Source organism: Uloborus diversus, chromosome 1, assembly GCF_026930045.1.
Source record: "Uloborus diversus isolate 005 chromosome 1, Udiv.v.3.1, whole genome shotgun sequence".
Taxonomy (NCBI): Eukaryota; Metazoa; Arthropoda; class Arachnida; order Araneae; family Uloboridae; genus Uloborus; species Uloborus diversus.
The window spans coordinates 24,628,999-24,645,691 of NC_072731.1; the positions used below are offsets into that span (position 1 = coordinate 24,628,999).

At 35.8% G+C, this 16,693-nt stretch overlaps 1 protein-coding gene across 1 annotated transcript in view; it reads right to left on the reverse strand.

Annotated features, from left to right (window-relative positions):
• Positions 1-15,430: 15,430 nt before the first annotated feature.
• LOC129234488 (collagen alpha-1(XXVI) chain-like) overlaps positions 15,431-16,693 on the reverse strand; it is a 33,229-nt gene continuing 31,966 nt past the window's right edge. Inside the window, exon 9 of the mRNA XM_054868486.1 lies at positions 15,431-16,478. Coding sequence (XP_054724461.1) covers positions 16,387-16,478 — 92 coding nt within the window. The 3' untranslated portion in view covers positions 15,431-16,386. The remainder of the gene's footprint in view (positions 16,479-16,693) is intronic.

The following is a 16,693-nucleotide window of genomic DNA, read 5'->3' on the forward strand; positions in this document are numbered from 1 at the left end:
AATGTTGCCAACATTTTTTGTAAAATGAAAAGTACCCAACAAAGGGCAGATTCGGGTCGTCTACAGCTTCTTTTGAAACAAAATATACTTTCGTTCAAATATGAAGAGGTGCACCTACGCGGCTCAAAGTTACCGTAAGTGACTAATATTAGTTTCTGACACGTGCAACTGTAAATTAATTATTGCGTATTACAACTGATATAGTTATTGTGAGTGTAAACGAATGGCGAAAAAAGTTTCAAATTGCTAAAATGCCCTGAGAAAAGGGCCCTTAGTGCCGGATCTGGGACGGATACCCCAGTCGGCAACTTCTGGGTCGGAAAATACAACCTATTTTTTCCACCCGTTGAAGCTCAAACTGAATAACTTGCAGGAAGATTTGTCGGGGAGGGGGGGGGGCAGTTTCAAGATTTGCATTCTCGTAAAATCTAAAAAAACTATACTGAAACTTATTTACTATTAAATAAGTGAATTCATTTTCTTTTACAAGAATTAAATGTACTTCTCAAATCTTACTGAAACCGGTTGATTGAAAAAAAAAAAAAAAAAAAATGCAGACCCTTAAAATTAATAAGTGCTGAAATGAAAATTTCTCAGTACAATGTGATTTCAGTATAGGATTTGAAGGACTATTAGGAGGGGCAAATAGTTGGCCAAAAAATTATTTTATATCGTAAAAAAGCCCCATACAGAGTACCAAACGAACTCCACTCTTGTATAAATGCTCGTTTTATGTACCCATTTTCAAAAATAGGGTAAAGACAAAATCCTATTAAAAAAAAAAGAAAATCATTCTATTTTAAAAGGTTTTTTATTTCTTAATCAGTTTTAATGATTCTGCACTTGTTGAATCTTGTGAATTTGTCTCGTGCGGGCACATCACTTTTTAGTGTGTTGGAGTTAAGTTCATCCCTTTTTTATTTTTGTTTAGCTTTATTTTATGCACCAGTATTTTATTTTTTGGTTTTTAACTTATTTTTCTTGTATTATCACATACTAAATCCACGCATATTACTGGTTGGGCATGCTGCATGCCTGCGACTCTGCGATTGAAAATTATTCATGTTTCATTTCAGATGCCAAACAATAGTGAAACTGAACCAGATACTCTAGTATGCACTTCTGAATCGAAAATAGCTGTCGACGGTAGCAATGTCTGTGAGGGAGACAACTCCGAAGCATTTCAGAATTTCAATGGTAAGTATAACCGCTTTACCATCAACTACCTACAAGAAAGACTCATTTTTTAGAATACTTTATTGTAATGGCCATTGCGTTACTAAGTACGTGAACGCTTCTACGATAGTGGATGGGAAAATTTAAAGCATGGAGTTCTTTTTTAAATAGTCTATAATAGTTAAAATTTAAATTTTTCATTTATGTTTATTTCGTTATGATATTGATCATTAAGACATTATTTTTCGAATCTAATAAGACTCCTTAAAAATCATACGGATATGATACAATTTATTGAAAATATTGCTTACTGTAATCTTGTTATTCCCTACGTTCTTTCTTATAATTTGCTCAATTTAAAGAAGAAAAGAGCGTTAACTTAGAAAGTAAACTTCTGATTTCTCATTTGATCAATGTAAATATGTTTGATGAACTTCTGTTCTCAAAATAATAGCTTTAGTATGTTAAGAGACATAAATTAAATCGATTTTCATCGGGAAATTTCCTCTGAGTTAACCTGTTTCAGTCACGTGACGATACCAGTGATAGGGCTTTCTTTGTAGGAGGTGGTGGCTTTTCCCCATCCGTTACGTTGTAAAGTGTCTAGTGGGTAGGGCCGCTGTTCCCCATGATTCAGTCATAGGAAGAATCTACCGCTTCCCCCGCTCTATATGGCAACAAATCTAGCATACGATAGCATACCATATAACAAAACACTGTATAATAATGATAAATATTGTACTGTACAATAATGACTGCCTGGAAACAGTGGCGCAACTGGAAAATAGTTTTTCTGGGGGGGGGGGGAGGGGGGCACACTGGGAAAACAAATTCTCATCTGATGGGTGGGAGGTGTCTCCCCCCCCCCCCCCCGGAAAAATTTGAAACTCATAGTTTTAAAAACGCAGTTTTAGACTTCTTTTGGTGATGTTAGGGAGAAGAAAGGTGGACACCCTTGGAGTCCGAGTAAAGCTCATTGCAGTAAATACAGGCAGTATTGTCATTCTCTTCACTAGACTCATCCCCCATTTGCTTCTTCGGTTTTTCTTTTTCTTCTTTTTTTTTTGACGCTTTTATTTTCTGTCTGTTCCTTTTTGGCATCTTTATAATGTTGCCTTCTCTGTGATTCGTATATCATTCCTTCAGGTTTTTTTTCTTCCGTCCATCTTTTATCTTCTTTCCATCATTTTTCTTTTTCTTTTCTTCTAATGTTGCCTGAAGTCTGAAGTTGAAGCTTGTATGGGAGCCCCAGGTAGTACCCGGTTTTGCCCCACGGTTAGTACCCGGTTTTGCCCTGCACGTACAGCTTTCATAAAAAATGCCGTCACATGACTATACACAATACAGAACGCTACAACCAATTACTTTGATAATGAAGGTAATTAGTAAATGTTGTGTACAAAGAGAGCTACATACTTTACCGTTGCAGAAACAGGAACGCAGTATAATCGGTCTAGTTTTGTTCAAACATTTTAAGCAAAACCCACTCAAACAGAATTTTTTTCACATGAACGAAAGAAACGAGTTATTTGCATTCCAATTTAATGGCCGCTGCTTCTTCATCGAGATGGAAGGTAGTTCCTCTCTTGTCTACGCGATTTCAGCGCTTACAGAGGCTAGAAGGGGGTTCCCGGTTTTACCCCACTTTTCCCTACTTAATATATCGTCGCCTCAGAGCAAGACTAAGACATCTAATCCCAGGAATAATACTAAGATATCCTACTGTTGCTCTAAGGCGACGATATATTGCTCTTCTACATTCGTGCTCAATAAAAAATGTATTAAACATCGGAATTTAAATGACAATAACTTTTTCTTATTCATTGCAATTGTAGAGTCGGTGTTAAAGAATTAATTGGATTTCCAGGAACAGTGTCAATAAAAATTCTCCTGTCCATCGATTTTTTTAAAGCCATAGAAGACTCCCCCCCCCCCTAACTATTTTACACTGAAGTCTTTAGGGTAAATAGCAGAAAGCTTTAGGACAGATAGCAGAAGCAAGAATGATTAGTGTTGAAATTATACTTCACTTGTAAAACATCAAAAACTTTTGGTTGGATAAAGACTCCATTGCAAAGAAAAAAGTTTATAATACGTAGATACTAACTACTTCGTATATCCACTATAGCAAAATAACTATTGCCCTTGAAGACGTCTTGTCCAACCTTGTAATAACTTTTTTCATTATTATTATTTTTTTAAATCCTTCTTAAGAAAAGAAGTGTTAGCTCAAATCTCTTATTACAGAAGCAGAATCCAGTTCAAGTGGAAGTTCAGCTCCTGTTTCGTCAATACCATCTACAAGCCATCCAAGAACAGAATCCAGTTCAATTGGAAGCTCAATTCCTGTTTCATCATTACCATCTACAAGTCATCCAAGAGCAGAATACATTTCAAGTGAAAGCTCAGCTCTCGCGTGTCCAATTGCAAGTCCTAAAAGAGAAGAATACAGTTCAAGTAGAAGTTCACCTCCTGTTTCGTCAATACCATCTACAAGCCATCCAAGAACAGAATCCAGTTCAATTGGAAGCTCAGTTCCTGTTTCATCATTACCATCTACAAGTCATCCAAGAGCAGAATACATTTCAAATGAAAGCTCAGCTCTCGCGTGTCCAATTCCAACTGCAAGTCCTAAAAGAGAAGAATACAGTTCAAGTGGAAGCTCACCTCCCGTTTCGCCAATTCCAACTGCAAGTTATCCAAGAGCAGAATCCAGTTCAAGTGGAAGCTCAGCTCCTGTTTCGCCAATTCCAACTGCAAGTCATCCTCCTCTTCCATGCTTTCCTTCCGTCGGCACTTGGGATCCCCATAATTGTGAGTTTCATTTCTATTACTGTGTATGTTTACTTTCTTCTGCATCTGAAGCGTATAGAATACGGACATGATTCGCGGTTTGTAAAACTTCAGACGCAATAAAACAGATTTCTAAATTTTTTTTCGGTACTGAGTGCATTTTGATCATTTTTAAAAAGCTTCTGGGTGTGAATGAACATTTTTTGTTGACGCTCTATTTGGCTTGCAAATAGATCCTGAAGGGAACTGGTGCTGATTAGTTTTGTCTGCAATTGCTGAAGGGGAAGGGGAGCAATTGAATTTTCATTCGAGTTAAAAGTAAGTGCTATATTTCAGAAACTAAATGAAGCATTCTAGTAAACATTGGTATTCGCGTTAACTCTGCTTGGAAATGGTGCTGTAGCTGATTTAGTTTTTGATGCCAGAAGCAAGATGAGAGACGTAACCAAACTTAATATATTTTTTATGTGTTTTTTGCTGTTAAAACCCATTTAAGCCAATATATTTAAAATAAACTTGTAGTCATGGAATAATTAGCCACAAGTTGGGATTGTGAAGCTTTGCTATATTCGTTTAAGCAGCAGAAAGCAACTTTCACAAATTAGTCATTTGGGTCAATAACGCTTCTTACGGGTCTTAATCACGATGAATCAGGATAAAAGAGCTTTACTGTGATTCAAAATCTTAGACGTCAAATTTGGCGCCTAGTGTTGAAATCTAGGCCTCAAAAACGCAATTGACGCTCAACTGAACTACGGTGTTGGCCGATGGTCAATACCAGCTTCTACGCAACTACGCATGTGCAGCGTTTTGTTTCGCAAATGATGCCAGTTCAGTCGATCTGACTTCATTCACTCACGTTTATTTGTCAGAGGTTGTATGAAACTTCAAATTTTTGTTTAATTCAATGTACTTCTAACAGACTTTCTAGCTGTTGAGAAAAGTAAACAATGTCTGTTTTTATATCATCGTAGATCCATATTCAGGCCTACAAGTGAGATTTCCCACCATCCACTCATATCACTTGAATTCTGCAGAATGCGGGGGCAAAGTATCGCCTGGTGGAACTGAGGGCGTCAAGGTGATTTTGGAGAACGAGGACCTATGGGCGAAATTCAGTGAAGAAGGAACAGAAATGCTGGTGGCCAAGAGTGGAAGGTATCATGTTCTAAAACGTCTTGAACTTTTCTTTTCACTAACATTAAAATAATAGTCGTTCTGCATAGACATTTACTTTTAACAAACGGGATAAAGTTTAGTAACGAATATATGTATTTTTTTCGCAACATATAGATTTATGTAAATACCAACAGACAGTATATGACATCCAGAGACTGCAGTTTCATCCTTGTTATGAAATCCATAACAAGGGCGTCCTGGGGTCCCTGACAAGGAGGAAACTGCAGTCTCTGGATGTGATAACTTGGCTGTGGGTCATGAAGTACACACAAGATCAACAAGCTTCTGCGTTCTGTAAAACCTTTTCAATATTTAAAAAAGATTTTTTCTAGTAATACTAGATATGCAATAAATTTCGAAATTTTGAACTTAGCTTTGATTTGATCATTTATAATTTGCCCTTTTCGAACTTTTTATCTAGTGCTTACAGTTTGAATAAAAAACAATCATATTTAGCTTGCATTTTTAATCAGTTATCAAATCTTTTCAGCAATAATTTATTTAAGTTGTTTCAATACAATAACGTTAGTATAGTACATATATAACTTTTTAAATAAAGATTAAATTTCAGTTTGTTAGTTGACAAGATAAGAATAAACTTTTTTTTTTAAAGGTTTTCTAATTTTTTTTTTTTTTTTTTTTTTTTTTTTTTTTTTTTTTTTGTTTTTTAAACAGGCGCATGTTTCCTCAAGTAAAAATAAGCGTGACCGGATTAAATCCAGATATATACTATTTCCTGATGCTGGACATGATCCGTGCCGACGAAATGAAGTATCGGTTCAGCGACAGGAGGTGGAAAGAGGGACAACGCAGCAAGGGGCCTCATTCACCCACCGTTCACGTGCACCGACACTCCCCTTGCCTCGGCAGACACTGGATGGACAAACCCGTAGTCTTCGAAAACGTCCGGCTCACCAATGATTCCAAATGCCGGACTGGTGAGGTGAGCATCTATCACATTTTATGTGACATCATTATGCACGATCTATCTCTGTTGTACAGGTAATAGTTTTATGAGATCTTGCTTTACCCGTAGTATGGAGGATTATCCCGTAAAATGTAATTAGGTTAGAAATTAAAATTAATTTGATACTGTCGTCTCCACGACCAGATTACTGAGTAGGCCCCCTCTTGTCCTATGGCCATGTTAAGGGACCCCAAATGTCTGGAATTTCTTTAGCCAACGACTAAAACTGAAAGTGTTTTTTTCAGGGCCCCCAGAAAAAGTGTTTGTCCTAAGGCCTCCCGATATTTTAACCTGGGCCCTGACTATACCCAGTGGCTCCCCGGTGGACAATACTGTGATCTTCGAGAAACCTTTTTATTCGGCAATTTTGTCTGACGGTTCGGCCTAATTATCATCATTCAGCGAAATTTGTAGTTCTACTTTGCAAAGTTATCATCTCTCGGAATAATTTTTAGTTCCATTCGGTTCGCAAGAAAAAGTTCGGGGCACCCTTGACTATACCATATTGTTTACCCCAGGTACTACACAAATACCGCCCCTCATTTTTAAAATCTTAGGCCCGGGCCAACATGTGTCCCTTCTCACCCCCCCCCTCTCGTGCATGCCCCTGCTAATTAGTGAGTGGCTTGCTTTGCAACTGAACAGCATCAATTAAGCATTTGCTATTTGACAGTACACTTTTATGCTTCAGTGTTTCTTTTTTTTCAGATCCTGCTGAGTTCCAAGCACAAGTACGTCGTTCGAGTGCACATTATTGCAGGAAGTGACATTTCGCAACTCTACCACAAGCCAGCGCTTTCCTTCACACTCAGGCAGACGAGTTTTATTGCCGTCACCACATACCAGAACGAACGGGTGCGTGGCAGTCTTTTCATTTCTATTTTTCTGTCTCCTTTCTTGGTAGATGTTTATTGTGATTGAAAAGTTTAACGAATCTCTGACATGTCCACAGAGTTCAGCGAAACAATAAGCAGTTGGGAAGAAAAGAGTCTACAGTGTTCGCGCTCAACTATCCGTAACCTGGGTCCCAGGGACCCATTAATGAAATAGATTTGGGTCCTTTGGTGGGAAAAATGAGTCCCTTAAATTTTAAACAGAAAATCTTAGTGTGTAAATGAATAATATAAAAATATTTATACTTGGGGGGGGGGGGGGGAGGCGTGAAATTAAAAAAATTGGTTATTTTTGACCTAATTTTTTTGTGATTTTATCATTGTAAAATTATTTTCAAATAATACACTTGCAAGACTTAGTTATGTGAGAAACTATTTGGTCAGTTACAATGAGATTAACTCAAAATTTACTTTAAAAATGGGTTTTACCATAAAATATAAAACAAGTGCCTCTGATTGATCAAGCAAAAAGCACTCCCTTAACCTTTGTTTTCCTGGAAATTTTTCTTAGTGAAAAAAACGAACAGCACCCCCCCCCCCTTCCCAATTATCATTGGCAATTACATAATAATAATAAATCGCAAGCGAATGAACCCAACGCAAAAATCGAGATCGCAAAAACGAAACATTTTCTCATATGAGTATGAAAATTGCTCATCTGCAATCTTAAATCAGTATATTTGACTTTATTTTGACTCGTTCAAAATATCTGTTTTAGTTTTTGTTCTATTTTTAAAATCGCGCCATTTTGAAAATGGCGCGATCGATTAATACCAGACTTTTGCAAGTCCAAATAAAAATAACCCATCAGAAAGAGATGAATTATTAGGAAAAGAACAAGGTTAAAGTGCTTTTGTATAAAATTCAAGTATTCATAAGCGATTTAACAAGAAAAATGTGAAGTTCAGAACTCTTTGTGTTTAGCGCGATCTGGAAAATGCTCGCCATTTTTTTTCTCCCCTCTTTTTATTGGGGATGCAAAATAATGATTTTCAAAAGTAATTCTGGTTACATGAATGCCAAATTGCAATATTTTTACTGTACAATTGTCTTGTATTAATCCTGAAGATAGCATTGAAAACCTCTCTTTATTTTTAGTCTTCATTTCTGTTTTTAGGAATTTCCTCAAGATAAAAGTTGAGGGAGAGCTTATTCTTAGAATACAGTACAATAGGCTATTTATGAACTTGCTCCCCGAGCTCTGCCCAGGAGGTCACTGTAAGCTCAAGTCTTATCACTAAAATTCCATTGACTGGTCCACAATTGGGGTGTGTTTGAATAGCTGATAAACAGATAGGGTCATTTTAGTCCCTTTTTGTTGATTCTCCTGGTCATTTTGAAGCTTAAAAGCATTTACTAAATAGATCTTTAGCATTTTCTCCCTTTTTTTCTGGTTCTTATCTTTTGGGTTTTCTGGGTCCCTGGGACCCGATTTTTCGCGGAAGTTGCGTCCCTTTCCCGCGAATTTGCGTAAAAAATCCGCTATAGCGCGTAAACGCGAACCCTGGTCTACATTTCTTTGGTGTACGGTCAGCATTTCTCTGTGATTAGAAACGATAATTAATAAGCTCGAATTGATCTGACTATTGCGTATGGGAGTTCTTCGAAATCACTACATCTTGATATGAAATGACTTGTAAAAAAATATCAACTATTGACATTTTTTGAGTTTTAAAGTCAATGACTTATAATTTATAGTTAAAGGAACTGAAAAAAGAAGACTACTTCGGTTGGTTTGTGGTTCTGTACTTCTTACCAGGAAATCATATGATAGTGCAATAATGACAAAAAAAAAACAAAATAAGTAGCCACGAAAGCGTATAGTAAAACATGTTTTAGTGCGCATAAATAACTTGCTCTCGTGTCCCCATTGTCCCCATTGTCGAAATATCAGACTTAAGAGTGAGTCGAAATTTTAAGAGAAGTCGCCAAATTTAGCGAGTTTCGGTAAGAAGGAATCTCGTGGATTTTCCATTCCTCGCCAAATCCTTAAATTTGGTGACTTTTGCAAAAATTAAAATATAGAATAGTATATCTGAAATAAATTTGGCTTCATTTTACTGCCTACAATGTGTAGGCTAATTATTTTAATTAATGTACCACTTTTGTAAAATTTTTAAGGACTGAATTCCCTTTAAATTTTTTACATAATGATCTTTGCTTATCTGTTTGTACATTATTTTGAACACTACATTGAAAATACTACATTGAAAACAATTCTTTAACGATGCTGAATACAGTAAAACCTGTCAAGTCGACCACCCTTGTAAGTTGAATACCTGTCTATGTTGACCACCAAAATGCACTAAATTTGGCTGAGACTCATATAACAAAGCCTTTGTAAGTTGACCACCTGTCTAAGTTGACCACTAAAGTACTGCACCGCAAGTGGTCAACTTACACAGGTTTCACTGTATTGGTTTTTGTATACCCTGGCGGCAGAATTTCTTTCAGCAGTCAGCGATGCAATTTGCAAAACTCAAAAATAGTCTGCAAGATATACTGACATTAGATGAATTGTAAAACCTAAATGAGTACCGAGAAATACTTACAAAAAGCTAAATTAAAAAAAAAATACAAGTGCAGGTGCAGGCTGTGATTAGTATCTCAGAAAAAACGGTACAAATCTTCACTCATGGAAAGTTGAGTTTATTTTTCCTTTAAAAGTTTTAGGTGTTTTTCGCCCTCAAGGCAATGGTCTGCAGACTTTCTCAAGAGTTTGTGACGTTCATCGCAGCGTCGCGACTACCGGGATGTATACTGATTGCTTAATCTCGATTTTACGATTTCATAAACAATATTAAAGACATAAGTATTAAATGTAAATATTTAAACTATTAATTTAGATGCATTCGAGTACAATGTTTAGTGTAATACTTGCAACAAAGTCAAAGGTTCTTGTACTGCTTAGCAGCAAGGGCGCCCATATGCAAAATGTTAAGGGGGGGGGCTCAAATATTTTCTCCATGGTTTAGCAGAATATTTTCCCCATGGAAACCGATTTCAGTACAGATTAGAGATAGTAAAATTTGACATTTTTAATAACTTATTCATGAATGGCTGGAAAAGAAATTTTTATACATTTTTGCAAAGAAAAAGCACTAATAGCAAGGAGGTTCTCATTTCTAAGAAGGGTGGCTTGAACCCCACTTGCTCCCTATATGGGCGCCCTTTCTTAGCTGACTACTAATTAAACTTTTAATACTTATTCTATGTCTTAATTTTCCGTTCTCTCTCTCTTTTTCAGCTGAAGAAACTTAAAATTGAAAACAACCCATCCGCCAGACGTCTTCACAAGAAAAGGTATGTTTTTTTTAATACTATACATCGTTAACCAGTAACGCATCCTGCGCATTTAATTAAAAAAATTTCCTAGGGAGAGCCTCCAATCTCCACCCTTTTCGAATAAATAGCATTTCTAGGATTTCATCTAGAAAAATTTTCAGAGCCGATCTACTTACTCGCCCTTTCTCTCCTTCCTAACTTGTACAACTGTCGTTTGAATAGGTCTTTTTGGGTTTTCAGATTCAATCTATTTCTAGTAGATATATCCCCACTTATCTTAAGTCCTAAAGAGTAGCTTTACAATGTATTTTTAGGGTGGAGAAATACCGAACCTTCCACCGTTTTGCTAATATGTACAGAAATAAATTAAAACTGCATTTTTAGAGGTCAATGTCGGAAAATTTCCTGGGAATTGAACCCGACGAAATTTCTTTCTGCTTTTTTTTTTCTATATATTTTCTGCTTGAAATTTTCAAAAAGTTTTATATTTTGATTTTCAATATACAAGTAGTATGAAGCAATGCATTCATATCTCAAAACTCATCTTGCTTTTTGTTGGCTTATTTTCAGAAATTCTTTAAGGAGATCAGAAGAATCAAATTCATCCAGAGAAAATTCACCCGGTAAAGATTTTCTTCTTGTGTTTCCTTTTATTTTTATTTAAAAAAATATTTTTCTATTTAAATATTTTCCAACATACTTATGTACATTATCGTGTAAAAATTCATTTCATTAATTTGAGTTTAAAAATGTGTTTATGAGAATGATGAAAAATTAATGATTTTGACAAGTTGATTTTTTGTTAAGCACTTGAATACAGGCATCAGCCAAAGCTTCCATATACATGAAAATTACTCCAAAAGAAAGCACTTTCTTTTTCTCCTTTTAGGGAATGCTAGTTCTCTTTATTTTTATTATTATTATTATTATTTTAATATTTGATTATTGATATAGCGTTAGAAAGAAATTGCAGAAATAAAAAAAGTGTTACGCTTCCAAAAGGTGTCATTTCAGGTCATAGACAGATTACTGAATAAGCCAACTAGGACATATCCTAGAGCCCTTCTTTTTAGAGGCTCACAAATAGTTAAAATTATTTTTGCTTGTAATTGAAACCAAGATTTAACTTAAGAAATGGGGAGGGGGTGTGTGAAAAGTGTTTGACTTAGGAACCCCTCCTTCCTCTGCTCAATATCTCAATTGGACCCTGTTCAAGCTGGCGCTGTCTTTACATTGCCAGAAAAGATCCTTTAGCATAGATAGGAGATAACAGGCATTGGCGGCCATCTTGTGCCTTTGTGGTAAACTTTTGACACCCTATCTTCCACAGATCTTGAAATTCTTACAGCACTAAAATATGATTCACAACTACTGGACACAAGACATAAAATGATATCCAATTGCCAATCTCCACATAAATTATGTCCATGTCCAACTTTGTTTTACTTACCTCAGCTATCAGGTTTCGTGAAATAGGCTAAGGCAGTGGCGCATGATCGAAGGTCCACCTTACCTTTCTCATATCATACTTCAACACAATGCCAAACATATTCTTTTGATTTTATCAATTGTCAAGATCAAAAAACAGTGAAAAATAAATTACTTAATAATTACTTTGCATTAGTTAATAAAACACACCACTTATAACAAATATGCGTAATTGAAACACCAGAAAGCACAAGAATGTATTTGCTTTTCTCATAATTAAAAGTAAAAACAGCGAAGTAAAATCATTGTCGGAACAATTTATATCCTGATGCAGTTCGATTTTGAAAGGGAAGTAAAAAATAAAATTTTATTTTTTTCATTTATTAAATCTGAAATTACTGTCTCCTTTGCTTGGAATATTTTTATGTGCTACGTACATAGGGATTATAATGAATCAAAGTAACTCAAGGCCGATGGAAGGAGTTCGGACAACCCCTCTCTTGTGTGCGCCACTGAGCTAAAGAATTCTTCATACTTTCCTACCTATTCATATTAAGTTAAAAGACTTACTGCCTCAAACGGTGGGTGGATTAATATTGCATTAAAGCATTTACCTTTTCCCTTTCAGATTCAAGTGAGTGGGCAAAACCGACGGAATCAAAACACACATCAACTGAACTCCAGAACTTGGTAGCCATGGCAGAAAGGATGCCACCTGTCTCGCCTATCTTTCATCAGCTCCATGAGCCTGCCATTCGCCCGCCAGAATGGCCTTACACCAGGCCCCTCTCCATCATAACGGACTTCGATTCCAGACCTCGGAACGTCAACAATGCCCGATATCCTGTGTACCAGAGGTACCATCCGTACCCCTCGACGAGCAGGTGTAGCGTTCCTATGTGCAATATGTTCCCACCAAATCCTTGGCCCTACGATCCCTATGCCTTGCAGTGGTACTACTACAACATGCTGTCCCACCAGCAGTATCCTTCCTATCCGGACTCGACGATGAGGCCAGAACAGCAATGCCACGTCACATCTTCCGGATTAGAGTGACGTCGTATTTTCGTTTCATTCTATGCGTATCAAGGTCACATCTTTCGCTTCATCATCATCATTCGTAGGAGGTTGTCAATAAATGTTGTTAACACTTTTTTTCCCATCAAATTTTATATTTGACCCACTCCCCTTTGACACAAAGTATCGCATTTCACCTTACCCATTCCCTCCTCCTCGTCACAAACGCACAATAATACCATCCTCCTTTAAAGCGTGACATCATTTACGGACGTCCCTTTACCGTTATAAAAGGATGATCTATCATTTCTTCGCTTCAACCTGTTGGATTTCGGCAAAAGCGACAAGCTTGAATCTCATGTGACATAAAATGTTTGTAGGTGAAAGCTGTCCATGACTTTTGGCCTTGTTAAGAAATTGATGAAAGTAAAGCATTCAATCGTAGAATAAATAGCGACACGTCCGCCATCTTGGGGTTGATGCTGCTTTCTTCCTTCGCCTATTAATAAAGTAGCGTGTTTTACTTCTTGATTGTGGACACACATGGAGTTAATAAGAAACTGCAATTAGGAAGCTAAACCAGCTACTTCACCATAGCAGACACAGAAAGAAAGCATCATTTACCCCAAGATGGCGGACGTGTCGCTACTTATTCTGCATTCTACGATTTAGGGCTTGGATGAAAGTTACCTTGATTTACTCGCAAAATGTAGGAGCTTGCATTATTTCTTGTAAATATCATTTTTTCCTAGAACAAGTGGCATTTGTGTCCGTTTCACAAACACTGCTCGAAGTTAAAAAGTATACGCATCATTTATTGATGTTAGTAAAATCTTTATCTGTTCGAAGCTTGTTTGTTGGAAGGTTGTGATTTTTATGACATCTGTATGATATATTTATTTTAACCTAGAATACTTACAAAGAATAACTAAAGTATGTGCAATTGACGATACATATTTTATATTTATGTTGATTATTTTTATAAACAAAAGGATGTATTGTAATGGAAAATTGTGTGTTGAAAAATCAAAACTCTGAATAAATTTGGAATTAAGAGATTAATGTGCATTCACAAACTCATTCCTTTACAAACTTACTCACATGTTTTAATCTTTTCCTTACTTAACACTTATATTCGAAAATCAATAAAGGTTTGTAGAGTAATAACGATTTACTGATAAACATATTTAAAATTAAAAAAAAAAAAAAAAAGAGTATTCCCTGAATTGATTGAAAATATTAGGCATGAGTGCAGGACAATGACACACTAGTAAACGAAGTTTATCGGATGTTTAAATTTGGACCTACAAGCTGGACTTGAATAAATTTCTTGAAACATGAAAATAGGAATGTGTTACAGGAAAGATCTTGACGTATGGTCTGGTCCTTTCTGTTTCTGCTTGTTCATGATAGTGACATATTAAACGAAATTCCTTTCATATGTAAATTTTGACCTACTGACTAGCCTTTTAATAACCAAGTTTCTCGTCAGTTACATGGAAATAGGAGGTGCATAATGGAAAGTTACTTTTTGTGTAATGAAAGTTCCATTCTGTTTCTGCATGAATTATCAAAAAACGAAGTTCCTGGGATGTGTAAATTTGGGCTTACAAATTGACCTTTTAATGAATTAGTTTTCTGCCTGTCACAAGAAAGAAAGGAGCGGGTAATGTGGACCCTACAAATTGGCGTTTTAATGACTAAGTTTCCGGTTTGTCATAAGAAAGGTAAGAGCGGGTAATGTGGAAAGAAATTATACTTCAGTCATTGTGACTACTAAAAAGCCCTTCTTACATGATGCATACGTTCCTACATCAATCGCCCCATATTAAATGCAACTATACAATTTCCTTCATGTCCTATAACTTGCAAACCACTCCTAAAACAATAGATATCCAAAATATAATGTTCGATTAAGCGAGGTATTTGATTATGCAGGGAATTTCTTGACCTTGACAAACTGATAACACTTGTCTAAAAGCGTAATAATAAGTCAGTAGATATTCAAATGAGCAATGAATATTAATTAGTGGTCACGTTGTTGAAAAAACTCAATAAACGCAATAATTTAATAGTTAATTATTTATACTATACATGCATACGAAAAGTTCAAATGTATGTAACTTAGAACTTCAATTACAAAATCTGGAACTCCTTTACCTTAATTACATTTTGAAGAAGTCCATAATACGGAACTGCATACTCAAAGTGTTTGGAGAACACTTTTTGGAACTCCTTTTCAGAACTACAAAGAGCATTTTATTCCTACTTAGATTTTAAAATTCCAGCCAATCGTGATTGGGATATTTTCTGAAGTTCACAATTCAAATACACCATTAATAAACACAGTTGAATATGATTCTATTGACAACCCTATTACAACATCAAAGTGACTCATTTACAGAAATGATGATGGTATTGCGACATAAATATTCTGGGTCCTTTTTAATTACTATATAACAGAATTTCACCGTAGTTGCAATTCAAAACAAAATTATACAGTTAAAAGCACGCATTTCATTATTATATCAGAGTTTCAACTGTAGTTGCAATTCATAACAAAATTAGTTAAAAGCACGCCTTTCACTAATTAACTGTTTTTCATGTAAATAAATTTTGCAAAGATCTTCGAAATTTGTGCAATATTGCATGAGACAAATAAAAAATGCAAGAAAATTCACATCGTATAAAATTCATGTAAAAATATGTTTTATTGATTCATTGGAAATCATGTATAAAAAACAGTTAAAAAATTAATTTTTTCTTCTTTACAGTATGAAAGAATATTACAGTACCCAATCTATGAATAAAATATTTTAGTTTTAATAAATAACAATCTAATTAGTAGAGCTTGAAAAAGCACTTGCTAATAGCTTCCTTTTGAATGAAGAAAACCAACGCTTTCGTAATACTAAATGCCTATTGCTTTCTCGCTTCTAATACAGAGCAAAAATGAACTGTAAACGATGGAACTAGGACCAATCAATGTTGATACGGAGGCCACTGCCGTCTATCGAAGGTTTCTGAAATTAATAGCGAAGAAAACAATTGGTTAATTTTTAAATTTAAAACTTCGAAAAAAAAAAATTCCGATTTGATTTGAATTATTTGGATCCGTCGCCATAGCAATGCCTTATTTGTATTGCAGCTAGGTAGCGCTGTCCTCCGTACCGGAACGTAACGCGGGCGTTGATAGAAATTTTTTTTTGAGGCAAATTCGATAGACATTTAGTATTACGGGGGCGTTGATGAAACTGAGTGAAATGTTATACAATAATGCTGTACATAAATATGAAAATGCGCTACAATTTTCTTGTAATATAGTAAGAAACGAAAGATTATAGGATGTTTAGAACCTTAAAATAGCGCAGAGTTAATATTTTCCATTTTATTGTCAGATAAGTATTTTTTCGTTTGTTAGGCGATATGGATATCATACTTATCAGCATTAGTTTTATGTTTCGGAGCACGAATCTTTTGTGGAAACAAAAAGCTGCAATGGTTCAGCCTCGTTCTGTAGAATCTCCATTTCTCACGAAGAAGGTCTTTAATACAGTTCGTAGTATCCGTACTGTACCATACGAATGCAAAGCGAAAATCTTAGCCTCGGCAACCGGATGGATAATTTGGACTAGTGAAGTACGAAATTTATCCGAAGAAACCTCTGTAGGCGTTGTCACCTGATTGATCCTGGTCGTCTGGTGGCACCACGCCCACTACTGACGGGGACTGTCGCTGCTCTGAAAGACATCATTCCAATTATAGTGTGACTCTGATAAGATGGTATATGACCTTGGCAATGTTTTCCTCTTTCTGGGAAGCATGATTGGCGCTGGCTGAGGGGGAGATTGACTTACTTTCGTAGTAGTTTTTATGAAAGCATTCCATCTCAATTCCGTGCCAATCCCATTTCCCTCTTTCACTAAACTCCTCAAAAAGAGGTAAAGATTGGCAA